Source organism: Rhinopithecus bieti, unplaced genomic scaffold (assembly GCF_001698545.2).
Source record: "Rhinopithecus bieti isolate Rb0 unplaced genomic scaffold, ASM169854v2 scaffold_56806, whole genome shotgun sequence".
Classification (NCBI taxonomy): Eukaryota; Metazoa; Chordata; class Mammalia; order Primates; family Cercopithecidae; genus Rhinopithecus; species Rhinopithecus bieti.
The window spans coordinates 636,035-655,683 of record NW_016823424.1 but is presented as its reverse complement, the minus strand read 5'-3'; the positions used below and the strand labels follow the sequence as shown (position 1 = coordinate 655,683).

General features: G+C 50.7%; 1 protein-coding gene across 1 annotated transcript; it reads right to left on the bottom strand.

The window, feature by feature from the left end:
* Positions 1 to 6,323: 6,323 nt before the first annotated feature.
* KRT79 (keratin 79) lies at positions 6,324 to 19,258 on the bottom strand. Its single transcript, XM_017861418.1, has 9 exons — positions 18,753 to 19,258; positions 16,342 to 16,562; positions 15,171 to 15,231; positions 14,962 to 15,057; positions 9,071 to 9,235; positions 8,757 to 8,882; positions 7,885 to 8,105; positions 7,211 to 7,245; positions 6,324 to 6,942 (listed from the first exon to the last, which is right to left on the bottom strand). The coding sequence occupies exons 1-9, from the start codon at positions 19,227 to 19,229 to the stop codon at positions 6,758 to 6,760; spliced, it is 1,587 nt and encodes a 528-aa protein (XP_017716907.1). The 5' UTR covers positions 19,230 to 19,258; the 3' UTR covers positions 6,324 to 6,757.
* Between the last annotated feature and the right edge of the window lie 391 nt (positions 19,259 to 19,649).

Genomic DNA, 19,649 nt, shown 5'->3' with positions numbered 1-19,649 from the left:
AACAGCTACTGAGAACCTACCAGGCATGGAGCTAGGTACTAAGGAGATGGGGGAAGACAAAACATCTTCCCTAAGAAAATTCTGACTGTCTTTCTCAGCCCTGGGTACTCATGCTGCCTTGCAGGCCTCCCTTCAGTCTGCGCTTGCACAATTCTAGATGGGCGTTCTCCAGCGGGGTCTGGTGTTGTGCACTCTGCAACTCCATTTGCTGCCTAGTTGTTTGCTAGGCGCGTTCTGATTTTCTAGAATGGTGCAGAATTCAGGGCAAGAGTTCATAACTTTTTTGCTGCTGGGGATACGTTTGGCTGAATGATGAAACCTATGGATCCCTTCTCAGAGCAATGTTTTTAAATGCAAAATCCTAGTTTTAAGCCATAACTTAAATTCTTCCCAGTTGAGTGTAACAGATCTGTGTTCAAATCCCTCCTGTTGCCACTAACTAGCTGTGTAACCTTGGGTGGGCCATCTAACCACTCTGAACCCATCCAATATGGTTTGGCTCTGTGTCCCCACCCAAATCTCATCTTAAATTGTACTCCCATAATTCCCACATGTTGTGGGAGGGACCTGGTGGGAGACGACTGAATCATGGGGCAGTTTCCCCCGTACTGTTCTTGTAGTTGTGAATAAGTCTCACGAGATCTGGTGGTTTAATAAGGGGAAGTCCATTTCACCTGGCTCTCATTCTCTCTCTTGCTACCACCATGTAACAAGTGCCTTTTGTTTTCTGCCATGATTTTGAGGCCTCCCTAGCCACATGGAACTGTAAGTCCAATAAATCTCTTTCTTTTGTAAATTGCCCAGACTCAGGTATGTCTTTATCAGCAGCATGATAATGGACCATCCAATCCATCTTCTCATCTACCAAATGGGACGTGTGCCTCACAGGGAATGAGACAATGTCCCCATGGTGCCTGGCATATAGGAGGTCAGCAGGCATTCATTCTCTTCCTGCCCAGGCTTTGCCATTGTCATTTACAAGGAGATATTGGTTGTCTTTGTTCTCCCCCCTTTCCTCAATTCCTCATAGATGAAATGACCCCAGGTCTGAGGAAGAGTGGTCACCAGCACCTGGTTAATCCCACAGACCCAAGTTGCCCTTAGCTGAATGAAAGCTGGCCAGGGAGAGAGTGAACGGCTAACTCCATGCACAGACAGAAGGCAGGGGCCAGTGCTGAGGACAAAGTGGTCAGCAGATCCCACCCCAACGCAGGGATGCACGGAAGGCCAGGCTGGCTGGGAGCTCAGCCAGCTCCTTCTGCAGCCACTTCCTCCCTTGTCCCCATTCCCCCATCCCCTCCCACCCCTACCTCTAGTCTGTCTCTGCCAAGATGGCCTCTAAGTAAGTGGAGAGGGGGTGGAGGGACTGTGGCCATAAGGACTGGAGTCCACAGGTCCCATTACAGGAGAATGCCCGGGTCATGGGTCAGTCCACCTGCAGTAGGTGAGCATTCTAGAGCCAGAACCATCTCCTAGAAGGAAGGGGTTGGACTTTCACTGATCCTTTCTGCCCAGATTCACCAAACGCCCACTTTGTGCCAAGTCCTGTGCTGGATGCCTTACCTACACTTAATCAACTAGTCTACTTAGAGGCTCTATGCGGTTAGCACCATTAACCTTCCTTTCAGAAGCTCAGAGAAGTAAAGTAGCTCCCAGAGTCACACAGCAGCACATGGTGGAGGCAGGATTTAAACTCACATTAGTCTGGTCCCAAAGGCTACATATTCTATGGCCTCTCACTCACATATGGCCTCTCACTCACACTGTTCTGCCTGGTATAAAGCCACTCTGTCTAAATTGTGTCACAACCAATGCAGAATGGGCACCCGATAAACCTGATGGAACTCGCTGTTTGGGTCAAAGGGGCTCTGGGGGCACTAGCATCCCAGGGTCTATCAATTTCCACTCTTGCTCCTAAGGTGGGCATGGCTTGGAAGGAGGGTGGGAACTACTGCAGGTCTTTGGGGGCTGCAGCTGCAGGAGCAGAGAAAACATGTGAGTATCCCCCTTGGGAAGCTGAGGTCTAATTGACTGGTTTCCTGCCCCAGAGGACATGGTAGGGCCACCGGGATCTCACCCTGAGTGAGGGCCAGAGCTCCCCCGGCTGCCTCACCTCAACCTCTGCACCTGCCATTCACTGCTTTCTTCTCTGGTAGCCCCTGGGGTTTGATGGGGACTATCACAGGCCAGGGTAGAGGCTTTGCCTGAGTACAGGTGAATCCCTGAGGTGGCTAGTAGTGTGCTTATTGGGTCTTTTACTCTATGGCTGTAACACTCCAACACTAGGAGAAAATGGCATGGGCTCACTGCCCCTAAAGTTGTATCTACTGCTTGGAACAAAAAGCAAGCCAGGAGCCAAGGGGATTTTCAGGGAAACAATATAGAATATGCAATCAGCCTTATTTTGTGCCTGTAGGGCACCCAAACCATGGAGCTGCAATTGAGGTACTTCTCATAAAGGTGACTTGAGGTGTGCCATCCCTGATACAAGAAGGAAGACGAAGGAAAGACAGCGGTGCCTCTTGGGTGGAAGGGATTCTCTTTTGGAACTACTGTTATATGCTGAACACTAGGTGCTTCTTCTGACAACCTGGCCAAAGAAGTGTTTTACTATGTCCAGTTTAGAGCTGCAGACATTGAGGCTCAGAGGGGTATGTAACTTGCCTGAGATCACACAGCCAGGAAGTGGTAGAGATGGGAAGTCAGTCCTATCTGTCTGACTTCAAAGCTTGTGACCTTACAATGTATAAAACGGTAGATACAATGTTTTATATGAGTGACTGGCCTGCACAGAATCTGCAGGGAAAAAAGTACACAGCAACTTATACAGCCCGGTAGCTCATGGTCCACCAGGATGGCCATGGAGTCTGACCAGCAGACTGCAAGCTCTGCAGATGCGGCTCAGCTCCTTTCTGTCCTTACCCTCGGCACATGGTCAGTTGCTTGGTTGATGTGGCCCTGTTCTTACAAGTACCCAATAAGGTATGACACTATCCTGAGGGGTCAGTTTTGTTTCCTCCAATTAACTAAATCCAAATTAATTTCATGACAAACCCTACGATAAACCCAATCCAAACAGGAAGAAAGTTCTAGTCTAGAGCCACATTCTGTGTCCTTATTATTCAATCAGAATTGCAAGAAGCTCACAAAATCTTCAAACTGAGCCTGAGAAACCGAAGGTAGACCTAAGGAAGAACTTCCTATGCAAAAGCGCCTTTACACCCTAGAGTGAGAGAGAAAGAGAGATGAGTTTCTTTCCCTGAAAATGGGAGAGACATCTCCCTCATATCTGGGCCAGAGGCAGGCGGCTGAACAAGGTGCCTCTACCCAGCAGCCACAGCTAAAAGCTGGTCCCTGCCCCTCCCCAGACCCCCACACGCAGATTCTGCTACTGCCCTCCGTGACCCTTCCTTGTTTGGCAGCTGTTCCCAATCTTTTCACAGAGGGATGAGCAGCTGACAGGGGTGTGGAGCCGGGTAGAGGGAGTGTTTGCTCAGGGCTTTCTGGGTGAGGGAGGCAAGCCCTTCACACATTCAGCCCTGGGATTAAGGGATCCTGAGGGGTTCTGTCACTCTCAGCTCCAAATCCGCTGTGTGGTGTGGGAAAGTGCTCCTGCCCTCCCTGGCCAGGCAGGCACCCTCACCCCATTCGGTCACCCAACTTCAACTGCCCCACCGGGCCTGAGTCATTCTTGAGGAGCCAGAGTCAATATGGGGATAAGAGATTCTGCAGATAAGGGCCATCAGCGTTTTAAGGAGAGGCCAGTGAGGGCAATAAGAGGATGGGCACTCCTGAGAGCCAGGCATGGGGGTCTGTACCCAGGGGCTCCTCTTTCCCCAGGCCAGAGAGCTGCCCCTGCTGGCCTCCTACCCCAGGCATATACAGGCAGGGGCTTCCCAGCATGTTCTGGCGGCAAAAGCACCCTCACAAACAAAATCACGTGCACAGCCTCATGAGTAAAACAGATAAGGAGAGATGATCCAGTTGGTGCAGAGGAGGGGACCATGATACTTCTCACCTACTGACCTCCCCCTGCAGCCCTGAAAGCAGCCCTTAGGGTCCTCATTTTGGAAACCCCTGGGTCTGGGCCATTCCCAACCTTCGACAAGTATGTCTAAGCAGCACATTACTGTTGGTGGGCCCTCCTGGGCTGCAATATAATCTCTGAGGTTTTTTTTCCATGACAATTAAAAGTTTCTATTGTTCAGTTTTTGAGCCCTAAATAGAATTTTTTTGAGACAGGGTCTCCCTCTTCACCCAGGCTGGAGTGCAATGGTGCAATCACAGCTTACTGCAGCCTCAACAGCCTCAAGTGATCCTCCCACCTCAGCCTCCCAAGTAGCTGGGACAACAAGTATGCATTATCAAACCCAGCTAATTTTTGTATTTTTTTGTAGAGATGGAGTCTCACCATGTTGCCCAGGCTGGTCTTGAACTCCTGGGTTCAAGCGATCCACCTGCCTCAGCCTCCGCCTCCCGAAGAGCTGAAATTACAGGCATGAGCCACCACACCTGGCCTATGATCTCAACAAAACTGATTTTTTTAACACTGCCATTAAGTTACCATGGCTTTGGATAAATTCTTCCCCTTCCTCAACCTGTTTTCTTATCTACGAAATAAAAAGTTTGGAGTCGATTGCATCCAATGCCCCTTCTAGCTCCAGCACCCCCTCCTCTCTATTCCTTTTTCTATATAAGCAAAATAACCTGGTGGTTAAGAGCTTGGGTTATGGAACCAGATTGCTTGGATTCCACACCCAGCTCTGCTACTTACTAGCTGTGTGACCTTAGGCAAGTTACTTAACCACTCTGCCTTATTTTCCTTATAGACAAAATTAGGATGATAATAGTATTTGTATTACAGGCTGCTGTGAAGATAATCAGTTAAAGGCTTGACAGCAGTGCTGGCACACAGTTGGCACTCAATGAGCATTAGCAAGTATTCCTCAAAGTGTTGTACATGGGGTGGGCTATACTCCATCTGTCTGAGAAGGGAAGCTAGAGACCACCCAGGCTGGTGAGGCAGAGCTGACCCTAAACCGCTAGGCCTTTGTGTTCCTAAGCTGCAGGTTAGGGTTTGGCTGAAAATCCCTCTGCTGGCCTTCCACAGCCCTGGAGGAAGCTTTATCAGGACTCTTCGGGGCTCCTCTGAGGAGGACGGGGTGATCAGGCCTGAAGAGTGAGGGTTGCATCCCAGCAATAGCCAGGAGCCCTAAGGGGTTGGCAGCACTAACGTTGCCAAGGAAGGGAGCAGTGTGGTGACAGCCTCGGGTCGGGCCGACTGGTTTGGTAGCAGGGTGGGGAGGGCCTGAAAGTTGCAGGGCTGAGAGGCCCGCCAATTGGGGAATCACTTGGATATAGCTTGAAGAGTGGGGTCCAGGCTCAGAGTAGAGAACCCTGGAGATGAAGAGGAAAGGAGGCGATACCAGGAGACACACGGAGGAAGCAGCAGTAAGATTCAGCAAGTGATGGAGGCAGGAGTAGGACGGAAGTAGCTTCCAGGGTCATGGGACAGGGGGCTTGAAATTGCAGCCCTGGACACTACTGACCCGCCTCTAACCAGCAGGACGACCACAGCATGAGAGTTCACTTCTGTGAGCGTGAATCGCCTAACCTGTAAACTGGAACACCACGTGCCCACTGCTGAACCCAGAGCTGTGGTGATGGTCACAGGCAAAGTAATGTATTTGTAAACCACAAAATCCAATTAAATGTGGATTTTCCTTGCCAACTGGATGTGGGGGCTGAGACAGACATCACTGAGGCCAAGAGGATGAGCAGGGAATCCAGAAGTCAGGGAGTGGGGAAGCAAAGAAACCCGATTCCAGTAAGGGCATCTATAAGCCAGATGTTTTACACATGTTCTTATCACAACCCACTTTTACAAAGAAGGAAACTAAGGCTCAGAGAGGTTAGGTAGCTTGACCGAGGTCACACAGCTAGTAAGTGGCGGAACTTGGATTTAAACCCAAGTTGCCTAGTTATGAAGCCTAAGATCTCTCCACTGAACAAAGCATGCCATCTGCCCCTACAGAGTTAGTGGGAGGCCGAACAGGCACCGGGGGTGGCTGGGTAATAGGCAGCCACTCAGCCAGGTCTGGCCTTGAGCAGCGTACATATTCCCTCTGAGCCTTGGTCTCCTCTTGTGAGCCATGTACAGCCCTGGAGTGGCGATGGTATCAAACTAATGTACCTAAGTAAGCATGGCGATTGGGACGTAGTGAGTGTGTGATTGTTGCTGTGTCAGGCATCAGGACATTAATCAACGGACACAATTTCAGTTCCCCAGGCAGGACAGACTGCAGCCACAGACAGCTAGCTGTAGTTGTACCATTTATTGAGACACAGATAGGGAAGGCAGGTGTGGGTAGATTCAGGGAGAGGGTGGGTCTGATGGGGCACTGGGGAGGTTGAAGGGCCTTTGGGGACCACTCTCAATTTCTCTCTCTCCAAATGGCTTGGGAAATTCAGCCTCCTCTCAGTGGTCAAAAGATCACCCCCAAGTCACCCAAGCACATCACTCAAGCCAAGCTGGCAACTTTAACCTCCCCTCCCACCCTATTGCAGGACCGAGAAAAAAACCTGAGTAGATTTGAGTGCTTTCCAAGATGCAAATAGTCTGGTATGAAAACACCCTGGGTCTGGTATGAATAGTCCCCTGGCTATTCCTGCTCCTGAGAAGTGACTGGAAAGGGCAGCAGAGGTGGGGTGAGGAGGGCAGGGAGAGGATTGCAGGGGCCCTTGCAGGGCTCAGCAGCTAATACCTCCGGCTGGACGTCTTGACCGTGGTGGTCTTCCGCAGGATGGAGGTTCCCCCAGAGACTAGCCCTCCCTTGACGGTGCTGTAGCCCACATTTGTGCTGAATCCAGCCTTGGTGGCCCCCCCATTCCCACCCAGGGAGATGCCACCTCCGCACACAGTGGTGGAGTTGCCAGTCACAGCTGCAAAGCAAAGGGTCTGGATTAGTCAGGGTGGCTGTGCCAGGAGAGGGCTGGGGGACACCCAGAAATCAGTGGAGAATCAGAACAAAATCAGGCAGCAGAGCTATGGGAAATGGATAGAGAAGCCCAGTACTAGGACCCTCTGAACCTGTCTCCAGGAGCTCGAATGGAGGAGAGCATGCTTTAGGACAAGGACAGGTTGCATAAACTGAGCAGAGTTCTGGGGCCTGGCCAGGGGTGGAGCAGGAAGCAGGGAGTAAATACTCACAAATGCTGACTGCACTGGGACATTCTCCAGACATCCTAGGGGACACAGAAAGGCCGGGAGAGCAGTCAGTGGTCCCTGGTGCCCACAGGAAAACCCTCTCCTTCCCTCTGCCTTTACATTGGATCAACTCAGTGGATCCTGATGACAAGACCAGGAAACGTGAGAAGTATGTGTATAGGGCTGTGCCCAGGTCCAAAACCCGGTGCTGCAGAGAAGGCAGAGTCACCAGTAGGCTGTGCCAACTCCCATCCTCCCCTTTTCTTTCCTGTCTCCCCATGTGGGCTACGGACAGCATCCCTGCCCCAATGGCAACAAGCCCACGACCAGACAGAGCTGCCTAGTTTCTGCCCACTTTCTCTCTATTTCATGCCTTTCCTAAGGACAGAAATGGTGGATTTTTTTTTCCAAAGCTTCCACTGCTGGTGGAATCTGGTGATAGAAGAGGAAGTTCCATTCCTACTGGGCTGTCAGCCACAATAAGGATTAACAAGAGTTGTGCCAGCCAAGGAGAGGAGTGACAGAGGCAGTGGGCACAAACACATTTTCCCCCGGCGTGAGTCAGGATCTTGCTCCCTGGTTCCTCCCTCTCCCTCTTGACCCCAGAGCAGACTCCTCGGGCTCTCCCCCAGGGCAGGCCTGAGCAGCTCTCTGGATCGGGCAGGAGGGGCCACCACCTGCTCTCCTCGCTCTCCAGCAGCTTGCGGTAGGTGGCAATCTCCACGTCCAGGGCCAGCTTGACATTCATCAGCTCCTGGTAGTCACGCAGCAGCCGTGCCAGGTCCTCCTTGGCCTGGTGCAGGGCCACATCCAGATCCCCAAGCTTCTTCTGAGCATCCTTGAGCGCCAGCTCCCCACGCTGCTCCGCTTCCTCAATGGCCGTCTGCAGCTGCTGACACTGCCCAGGGGGGAGAGGTGTTGAAAGCACCCTCCGGGGTCATCCCATTCATCTCTCTGCCTTCAAACAATGAAGGCATCATGATTCCCACCTCCTGGCCCCCAAACAACTGGGAAAGAAAGAAGAGAGAAGTATTCGTCTGAAGAGATGCTATTACACAAGCAGGATCAAGTAAGGCCACTGGGAAAGTCCTCACTGAAGTCTAACGTCAATCCCTCCTACTGCAGATCAGTCCAATGCCTCAGAAGAGATGAAATAAATAACAGAGCCTGATTAGTAACCAAGTGCTTCATTCTAATCTATGGAAGAACCCACACTTTTCAGCCATCCTCAAGATAGAGTCAGCATCAGCATCTGTGACCTGGCCCCTTGAACCCTCTACCTCCTGTTCTGACCTCCTGGAGATGGGATGGATCAGTCTTCTTGGAGAAGATTGTCCCACCTGCTCTACCACTCATATACCGTGTGACGTTGGACAAGCCTCTTCCCTCTCTGGGCCTCAGTTTCCCCCCTGTAAAAGGAGCCTGTGATCAATGGCCTAGCATTCTATTGTATCCATCAAGAGAAGAGCAGGCCTAGCCCCTCGGGATGACAATGAGAAGGCCCTGCCAACACCAGGCCAGACCCTCCAGCCCCCAGATAGAGTCCCACCTGCTTCTTGGCTGCATCTACCTCCCCCTGCAGCCTCTGGATAGTGCGGGTGAGCTCAGCAATCTCGTTCTTGGTGTCCCGCAGGTTGTCCCCATGCTTCCCAGCCGTCACCTGCAGCTCCTCATACTGGGGACCAAAGAAGTGGCAGTGAGCTTTCAAATGGCCCCAGCCCACTCTCACAGCTGGAGGCCCCATGCAGGTTGAGTATATCTGGCCCCCCGGACTCCAAGAGTCCCAGAGACCGAAGACTCTTATGATGGGAGAAGATCTGATCAGACCCCAGGCTTCACACCTGAGCCAGCTATGCCTCTCACCTTGGTCTGGTACCAGGCCTCAGCCTCAGCCCGGCTCCTCTGGGCAATCAGCTCATATTGGGCCTTGACCTCGGCGATGATGCTGTCCAGGTCCAGGTTGCGGTTGTTATCCATGGACAGCACCACATTGGTGTCAGACACGTGGGTCTGCACTTGGCTCAGCTCCTGAAAAAACAGAGACAGCTGCCACCAGCATCCCTGCTGCAGGCCCCAGGAAGCATCAGGGGGTGAAAGACAGGTAGCATCAGGAGGCCTGTGCTCTTGTCCAGGCTCCAGCCTAGAGCAAAGTCACAACTGGAAAGACCTCAGTCTCCCCAGCTGTAAAATGAAGCTCCCATTTTTACAGACTTCATTAATTTTTGTGGGTTTGCAGGCTTCCAAAAGATTAGAGAGGGAAAAAAGAATGTGTACTCCCTGCACTACCACTGATGCCCGGCACTGTGCTAGCATATTCACTAACCCCTCTAGGCCTCAGAACACCCTGTGTGGCAGGTAGGCCCATGGCAGGCTCACAGACAGGCCCATGGCAGGCTCACAGAGTGCCTTTATGCAAATTGGGGAAAGACCCCCCTTCAGGTGGAAGCAGCACGTCCAGCACCAGCCAAATCACCAGCTGTACCACCATCCACAGTGGCCCTGACCGTGGACATGTGAGGAAAGAGGTTTGGAGAGAAGTGATGCATCTAAGGCCACCAGGTCCAGGGTGGGACCCAGCCTCGGGCCAGTCAATTACACCACAAAGCCCAAGTGGTTTCCTCTAGAGCACATGGAAAGGTGTAGACTGTCATGATGTTCTTGGGCCCTCCTGTTTCTAGAACTATCGTCTTTCACACAGAAGTAGGCTTCAGGATGCTGTGAATGGCAGGTTAGGTGATGGGGAGTCAAGGGTCTCTGTTCTGGCCTTGGGACCAGCTGAATCACTGGTCCCACGTGGGGCTCTGCCTCCATCTCTCCCATGGGCCTTCCTGCTCTGGGCTGCCCGTAGAATGCCCTAAACAAATCACTCATTCACTCAGTACTCCTCAGAGGCTCCCTGATGGGTGGAGAACCTTCCCCCTAAAACCCAACACCTCCCGTATTCTGGTCTTGTCTCCATCCTTTCTCAAACACTGGCCCTTCGTGGCAGCCCAGGGAATTATAATAAAATAATAGTAACAACCCTCGGACGCTGAGCATCACTGTGGTTCAGGCTCTGCATTAGGCACATGGCAGGTACTAACTCATTACATGCTCTTTTCCAGTAGCACAAAGAGATTAAGTAACTTGCCCCAGATCACAAGCCAGTAAGTGAGGAGCTCAGTTTCAAACCCCAGGAGTCTGACTTCAGAAGCTGAGGGGACATAGACTAAAATACAGCTAGGCAGGAACAAAGAGAGACAAGGGGTAAAGAGAAATACCAAAGGCAAAACCAATATCCTTACTGATGTGGATGCAGATTGTTAAATTAGATTGTATTTCAAAAAGTGGGATGAGGAGGTTAGAGACACAATCAATCCAGTCACTACAAAAACTTGTGGTTTTTGGAAAGATATGAGTTTTGGAGATAGACAAGCCTGAGATCAAGTCCCCAGCCTGACGTGCACCGGCTCTGTAGCTGACGTACCAGCTAAGACTTGCGATGCCTCAGTTCCTTCTTCTGTACCATGGCCTGATCATACTTTCTTCCTATGGTGCTTGTGGGGCTTAAGATCCATGTATGACCCATGGCATGTGCTGATTTAAGTGCATTCTTACTTGCCCAGACTTCTCTGAAGGCCATTGGAGGTGCCCATAAGGCCTATTTGTCACAGATAAGATAGTGTTGTCACAGCTGCCTTGTCTCCTCCCCCACCAAGATGAACTGTCAGCATCATCTTGAAGCATCCTGTCCCTGCCCTCCCCAACTCAGAGTCTCTCTGCAGCCCCATGTCAGAGCATAGTCCCAAAGAAAATCAACCCGAAACTTTTAAGACAAGGAGGCAAAAACTCTCCACTGGACAGCATCAAGAGTGGATGAGGTGATGCAATGGTCTTGCTAGACCAAGGGGATAGAAAGGTCAGGCTTGGCCAGGTGCAGTGGCTCACACCTGTAATCCCAGTATTTTGGGAGGCCAAAGTGGGCCGATCACTTGAGCTCAGGAGTTCGAGACTAGCCTGGGAAAAATGGCGAACCCTGTTGCTACAAAAAATACAAAAATTAGCCAGGCATGGTGACGTGCGCCTGTAATCCCAGCTACTTGGGAGGCTGAGGTGGGAGGATCGCTTGAGCCCAGAAAGTTGAGACTATAGTGAGCTGTGATTGCGCCACTGCCCTCCAGCTAGAGTGACAGAATGAGACCCTGCCTCAAAAAAAAAAAGAAAAGAAAAGAAAAAGTCAGGCTTTCCAATGAAAGGGAGCTCATGAAATCAGAGCAGAAAGAGCTCTGTGAATCGCTAAGGTGTGTGTCTTCTTAGACACCAGGGACTCTAAGGGGGAAAGATAGTGGAGACGTCTAGGCAAGGGTAAAGGGAGCCAGCGGGCAGAAGTGGCACAACCAGAAGAGGAACTGGGTTCCGCAGACACCCCAGGCCAGAGAGAGGCCACCATGGAGGCTGCCTTCCTGCCCTGTGAGACACCCAGTGATAAGTGGTTCACTGCCCAGATTGCTGTGGGATCTGGCTTGGCCAAAATCAGACTATGGCATTGGTTACTGAGAGCCATGCTGGTTCCGTGACTGACTGAGCCCATGAGACAACAAGGGAATGACAGTGCTGGCCTTTGTTCTCACTCCACTGAGGCACTGCTAGGCTGTGAGGACCTCTGACAGGAAAGGGCCCAGGCTTGGTCTCTACCTCTCCTTCCCTTGCCTCCTCCTCACCTAACTGTGCCCACACACTCGATGTGGGCACTCACCACTCACTGGTACCCAAGCACCATGCTCCTTCACGTCTCTGTGACACTGCACAGGCTGGGCCCCAGGCTGCGAAGTCCTTCCTGCTCTTTCTCTAGAAGTCTAGCCCCTCCATCAAGATCCAACTTGGATGTCATCTCCCTCGAAGGCTTCTGCAGCCCTTCCAGGAAGGGTCAGCCACGGCGTCCCCATGTGCCTTTGCACCTGTGCCTGTCCCCCACAGCTCTCATCACCTGATAACCTGGCCCCACAAGAGCTGAGACTTTGTCTTTGTTGCTATGTGGAAGGTATTCCGTAAATGTTTGTTAAATAAACAAGACATAGCAATGGAAAGGAATGCTGAGTGTGCCAGCTATGTGCCTTAGACCAGAGAAAAGCCAATTCCTAAACAATCAGAGAAGAAGGGGAGAGAGAATGGAACCTAAGGGACCACAAGGAGGCCCCAGACCATGAATGACCATCAGTGACCCCGGCAAAGTAGAAACTGGGGAAGCACCTAAAAACTCAGCATGGCGGCCCAGAACACTTCCCAGCAAGTTCCATCCAGACAGGCCGTGCAGAGATGCTGGAAGGCAAGCAGTCCAGCCAAGGATAAGCCCGGGAAACACCAAAGTCAGAGGTCAGATGCTGCTAGATGAACTCTAGGCAGAAATAACACGGAGGTCCCTTTGGGCTGATCCCTACAGAAGATCCAGGAAAGGCCAATCCCTCAGCTGCTTTGTCATTTGCCACTTTTCCATCAAGAACAAACTGGTCATCAAAGTGGAAAGCACAAGAAAAATACTTGAGAGGAAATGGGGACCCAAGACAGGGAAGGTGAGAGGCCTTGGCCTTGTTGGAGATCACAGGGATCCAGGCCGGAAAAGCACACACTCAGAGGCTCCAGGAACTGCCAAGGGGAGGAATGCCCTGGTCATCCTTGAGAGATATGGAGAGGAGGAGACCCCAAAACCCCACACACAGTAAATGGCCTGATTTTCAAACAGGAGAGATTTGGAATTCTTCAAATAAGGCTGACATCAACCTCCTCCAGACCCATAGAATGAATTCCTAAATGTGTGTGGGAGGCATGAAGCCATCATGGGTTCCCTAAGGAAAAGTGGAACCAAGTGGATTTAATTTTCCTTCATGATTATATTAAACTGCTAAAGGTCTGCCATGGACAATGTTTGACCAAGCCTTTCATAGCATTCTTGAAAGAAGACAGAAAAATGTGGTCCAGGTAAGAGTACTGTTAAGGGGATTTTAAAGTAGCTGAGGCTATTTAACCCCAAATTATTGATTAACAGACATGGAACAGTCTGTTAACAGTCCCATGGAAAATCACCACTGAAGACCCACAGGACTTTGTTTTGGGCCCTGATTGCCTTAACATGTGTATCAATGATTTACACGAGATGCTGTCAAATACCTACACTGAAAGTTTATCCCATCTGCAGATAACACAAAGCTATGCATCACTAATACATTGGATAAAAGAATCAAGTTACTCAGAGCCCACAGAGCTCAAAATGTTGGAATGACACCACAACGGCATTTCATAGGAAAGAAAGGGAATGTTTAACTATGCCACTCAGTTTCAAAATTCAGCTACCCAAATACAGGAAGTTAGAGGAGAGTAGATGCATGTCTCATTTGAAAGGATTTATGTGAAAAAGTCCAGGAGGGGTTCTAAGAAGCCAACATTGTGAAATGACTTCTATAACAACACATAAACTAGTGCACTATTAGACTGCATCAATAGAAGTTTGTATCTGGAACCTCCCTCCCCATCCCTCTATCTTCTGAATACTTTACTAAGAGCCCTGTTTCCTGAACTTCCTCACATGCCACAGATTTTTATCCTCTCATCATCGTGACTTCTAAAGGGCTGTCATGTGAAAGGCATAAGTCACATGGAAGACAACTGGATATGTGCAGCCCAGAGGGCAAAGTCAAGGGCAGAAGTCATGAGAAGGAGATCTAAGTCCATGCTCCAATAAAGTTGTTCAACAATGGCAATGCCTGCCCTAAAAAGTAGTGAGCTCCCTACCACGGGAAGTATTTGAGTAGAGGTTACATATGACAGGGATATGTCAGGGATATCATAGAAAGTGTTCTTGCACTGGATGAAAGGTTGGTGTTGAGGTCCTGCGGACCCTAAGAGTCTATGATTCTGTGGTCAATTCATGTTAAGTTCAACCCTCTCACACTAGTCTCCAAAGCCCCCTTGTCTCCTGGAACCCTTCCTGGATTCTGTAGTCTACCCACTACTCACCTTCTACTCCAATCTGGAATCCCAGTCCCTCCTGTCTGCCCATTCCTGCTCCCTCATCCCTTGCTCCATTACAAACTGGGCAGGAGAGGGCAATATAACAGTGACAGGAGTCAGACTTTGGAGTTCAAGAGCCAGATTCAAATTCTAGCATGCTTCTTCCTAGCTATGTGACCACAAGCAAGTAATTGTGAGCCCCAGAGTCCTTGACTATAAAATGGAGACAATAATAGTACCTGCATTATCAGGTTATTGAGAAGATCATGTTAAAAGCTTGCCCCAGTGCCTAGCCCATCAAAAGCACTTAATACGTGGAAGCTAATGTTAATTAAAGTGTTACGGTTTTAGGCTGTGTGCGGTGGCTCATGCCTGTAATCCCAGCACTTTGGGAGGCCGAGGCGGGTGGATCACCTGAGGTCAGGAGTTCAAGACTAGCCTGGCCAAAATGGCGAAACTCCATCTCTACTAAAAATACAAAAATTAGCCAGGTGTGGTGGCAGGCACCTGTAGTCCCAGCTACTCCAGAGGCTGAAGCAGGAGAATCGCTTGAACCTGGGGGCAGAGGCTGCAGTGAGCCAAGACTGTGCCACTACACTTCAGCTTGGGCAACAGAGCAAAACTCCACCTCCAAAAAAAAAAAAAAAAGTGTCAAGGTTTCATCTTCCACCAATGAGGCTGCACTGGTGAATTCAAGTCAGAACTCCATTGAAAACCCCCAGTGCTGTTTATAATGTATGCAAACTCTCCCAGACCGTTGGCCACCTCACCATTTCATAGAGTTGCTGCAGGAAGTCAATCTCCTGGGTCAAGGTGCCCACTTTGCCATGCAAATCCATCCGGCCCATGTACGCTGCATCCACATCCTGGGGATGAGAGAGCAAGACACAGCCTCAGCCCCCAGGGATGTCACCTCCTCCCAAATCAGCCCAGTACCCTGGCAGCCAAAGGACCACCTCCCCCACCCCACTCAGCTCACCTTCTTGAGCACCACAAACTCGTTCTCCGCAGCAGTGCGCTTGTTGATTTCATCCTCGTACCTGTTACACATGGGAGACTCAGGCCAGGCTCAGCCTGGCTCTGCCTTTCAGACATGGGACCTACTCAGCTTTACAGAAGCCCTGATGGGTCGCTCACTGGTCAAGAACACCTCTGGGGAGCAGTTCTTTAATGTAGCCAACCAGTGAAGAAATGTGGGGTCTACCTTGATTCAAACATTCCCTCTCCCCACCCCATTTTAGGGAAAGAGGCACAGAACTTGTGCAATAGTATGGCAATCAAGAGCTGCCATCTCTTTGGATCCAAGCCCTTAGGAGGCTTTAGAGGGACAAGTGAAGATGTGTCAACAGTGGCTGACCTTTACCGTCACTTTCAACAACACGGTGTCATTCAAACCAGCTAACTCCTCCCCAACCACTTTCGATGAGATTTTAAGGTTTAGAAATTGCCATGGTCGATTTATGCAAAAAGTCATTTTTAAATGTGCCTTAAAGTTATAAATATACATATCAACCAATTATAATATATAAACCTTATTTGGAGCTTGAGTCAAACAAGCCGTATTTTTTAAAGTTATGACATGTATGGGACCACTGGAAATTCAAAACTGGCTGGATATTTAATTATATTGAGGAATTATTGTTTCAAAATGTATTAGGTGTGATTATGGCACTGTATGTTTTATTGAGTCATGTAGAAGAACTACATTCATATATGCAGATATATGAATATAACTTGTAAAATATTAATGAATGAAATGACAAGATGTCTGGGATTTGCTTCAAGACCACAAGGGAGTCAGAACACGTAGAAAAAGGCAAAGTTAAAAAAACAAAAAAGACTACACAAGAAGAAGGGAAGTGGGGAGGTGTAAAAAATTGGCTATGAGCCGATAATGATTAAAGCTGGGTGACAGGAACATGGGGTTCACTATACTCTTCTCCCTACTTTAAAGACTTTTTAAAATTACAAACAAACCTGCCAATTCTCCAGATGGCAGCAGGTGCTGGACCTGAGTGTCTGAGGGATCCAGCTCTGCCTGTGTGTCCCCCAGGTGGGCCTGGGACCCTGGGAATGGGGTGGCCCTCTCAGCAGGTTTCCCACTGCCCCTCCTCATTCCCACATGGCCCCTCCTGGCCTGCTCTCCTCACTTGTTCTTGAAGTCCTCCACAAGGTCCTGCACATTCCTGAGCTCTGAGTCCAGCCTCCCCCGCTCGCTCTGAAGTCTGTCCAGCGTGCTCCGCATGCTGCCCAAGTAGGCCTCAAAGAGGGGCTCCAAGTTGTTTCTGGTGATACCCAAGTTCTGGCCCTGCTCCTGCAGCAGTGCCCACTTGGTCTCCAGCACCTTATTCTGCTGCTCCAGGAACCGCACCTGAGCCAGAGCAGAAAGGGCGGGCTGACGTCATCCTCCGGCCACCAGAGGGGCCAAGGATGGGGTCCATTGCCACCTCCCCTCCTAGGCCAGGGCATCATAGGGACACTGCAGCCGCACCTACACCTTGCTGTGGGGAGGCGGTCCTTAGGGGAACAGATTGCTGGAAATGAACGTCCAATCCGATGGAAAGACCTCTAACAAGTTAATAAGCACAAAAGCCCAGTTCAATAGCAGTACCAATTTACTAGTTGGTAACCTTGGTTGAATCATTTCTCTCTGAGTCTCCCTCTCTCACTTGTCCTGAGTAAACTGGACTAGATCTATGTTTCTGACCCCTAATTCTGCATTAAAATCAACTGTTTAAAATATAAATCAACTGTTTAAAATCACACACTTTGGGAGCCTGAAGCTGGAGGAGTGCTTGAGTTCAGGAGTTCAAGACCTGCCTGGGCAACATAGCAAGACTGTCTCTACTAAAAATCAAGTCTACTAAAAATCTCTACTAAAAATTAGCCAGGTGTAGTGGCATGCGCCAGTAGTCCCAGCTATTCAGGAGGCTGAGGTGGGAGGATCACTTGAGCCCAAGAGATGGAGGCTACAGTGAGCTTTGATTATACCACTACACTCCAGTCTGGAAAACAGAGCAAGACCCTGTCTCAAAAAAAAATTTTTTTTAAATGAAAAAATAAGAAAATTGGTGAACTGGGTGAAAGAGTATATAGGAGTACGTTGTACTACTCTTCCAACTTTTCTGTAAATTCCACATTTTTTCCCAAAAAAAAACTTTTTAAAAAAATACCGATGTATGGGCCCTTCCTCTGTAGACTCAGAAGGAAGCTTATGGTGTGGGTTTAATAGGACCCCCAGGAGTTTTTGACCCAGCTGGGGTTCCAAGACAATCTCTTAGACCTCCAGCTCCCAGGCTGTGATTCTGCAAGCCTGAGAAAGGTTTTGGCTTATTTGGCCTCTGGGACAGTCCCACAGGAAAACCAAAAGTCACTAGGGGAGAGGGTGAGGAGGCAGGCAAGACGGCTTGCTTCACATTCTGTCATCCAGTCTCTCCAGGTCCTACCTCCACAGCACCTGGGCCTCAGTCACATGGCCCAGGAGCACCACGCAGCAGGTGTGCCTATCGTGAGCAGTAACACCTCTTAGTGCCAAGAACCACGGAGTCCAGGGGCCTGGGTTCCAGTCCTGCCTCTGCCTCCAACTCCTTGTATCATCGTAGGCAAATCACTTGAGCTCTCTAGACCTCAATTTTCTCATCTCAAAAATGGGCACAATATCACCATTTCTGACTATTCATAGAAGCACTGTAGGTACCACAGGACAAAAGAGATGTGCATGTTCTTTGGAAAAACACAAATCACTGAACCAAGGGACATTTGTCTACTAGACCTTCCCCATCATGACCCGCGGCCTTGGCTCAGGATCGAGGAGGACAATGCCAGCAAAACAGACCAGGAAAGCCCAGCACAAGTGCTGCCCCCATCCATGTGGAGCAAGGGCAGGGTTCAGGACATGCCTATGGGCAACAGGTCAAACTCCACACCCTCAGAGCTTGGTGACCTGACGACCACCCTCCTCATTGTCCACCCCAACCTGAGCCTCTTCGCTCAAACAGAGAGGAAAAAAAGGAGAAGCAAAGGGGAGCCTTCCTCTATGACCCCACCCACACACAACTGTGTTCTGATCACATCTTGCCCTTAAGCCTCCTCCAAGCCTGAAAGAATGGAACAAACAGGGCTCCATGCCCTTAGCCTTGAACAACTCTTTCGACTCCTGAGCCATTGTTTCCCCAGCTGTAAAATGACAAAAGGCAATGCGGACCACCCGGCTAAGAGGAGCAATGAGGACCGTCCATTTTTTGATGATGAGGTAAGGCTACTATGTAATCAATTGTATTAATCATGGTGGTAGAACAGGCTTCAACACAGGCAAGGTGGGCTTGGCAAACAGGACTCATGAGTAGACTGGAGACTCCCCCGCACAGGCACAGCGAAGACCTGAAGGTTGCCTCCAACCACCCACGTCTCGGCATCCCAGGCTCAGACAGGGAGAGCTCCAGAGCTCTGTCAACCACCACCCTTGTACAAGTGGGCTACAGCAGCCCTGGCCCAGCCCACCCTCTCTTAGAGGTCCCGCTTTTTCCCCAAGAGCTCCCTTCCTCCTTCCTGCTTGGCTCACCTTGTCGATGAAGGAGGCGAACTTGTTGTTGAGGGTCTTGATCTGCTCCCGCTCCTGAGTGCGCACTCGCTGGATCTCGGGGTCGATCTCCACATGGAGGGGAGTCAGCAGGCTCTGGTTGACGGTGACCTCCTGGATCCCCCCAGGAGGACAGGCGGGCCCAAACGTCTGCCTGCCAGCCCCCTGTCCTGTAAATGCCCTGCTGCCAAAGCCAAAGCTCCCCAGAGCCCGCCCCAAGGAGGCCCCTCCGGCCACACTGACAGAGATACTCTTGTGGCCCCCCAAGTTATAGAGGCTTCGGCTGCCAAAGCCACCTGTGCTGGGGCCACAGTGGGTCCCGCCACCACTGCCACTGTTCCGGGACACCGTCACTGAGCTGAAGCTGGTGCGAGCCTGGGACCCACCCCCTCCACTGGCAGAGTTGGAGCTGAAGCCCCCTTTGGTGGAGTATGTTTTCCGAGAGACAGAGGACCTCATAGCTGCAGAGAGGCCAGAGGGCAGGACGAGAGGGCAGGAAGGGAGTGCCGTGAGCTGCTGGGCCACCGTGGGCTTTTTATCTTTTCCCAGCTGGGCTGGCTCCCCAGCTCCACAGACACTCCTGCCCCATCACCCCAGGGGAAGAGGGAGGGGTCCTGTGGGCCGCGGGGAGTTCCCTCTCCCCCAGCAGGAGGGAGGGGCCCTCCTGGTTATCACCTGTGCTCCAGAGCTGGGGCTGAGCTGAGACTGTCTGGGGCAGGATGCCACCTTCTCCCCCTGCCCCCAGGCTCTCCTCGGTTGGCACAGGATGATACGGGCTCCCACGGCCACCCCCACCACCCAGTGGCTGCCTTGCTGTCCTCCTACCCAGCCCCAGTGGCCACTGTCAATAGAGCTCTGTTCTATGGGGTTTGTCCCAGG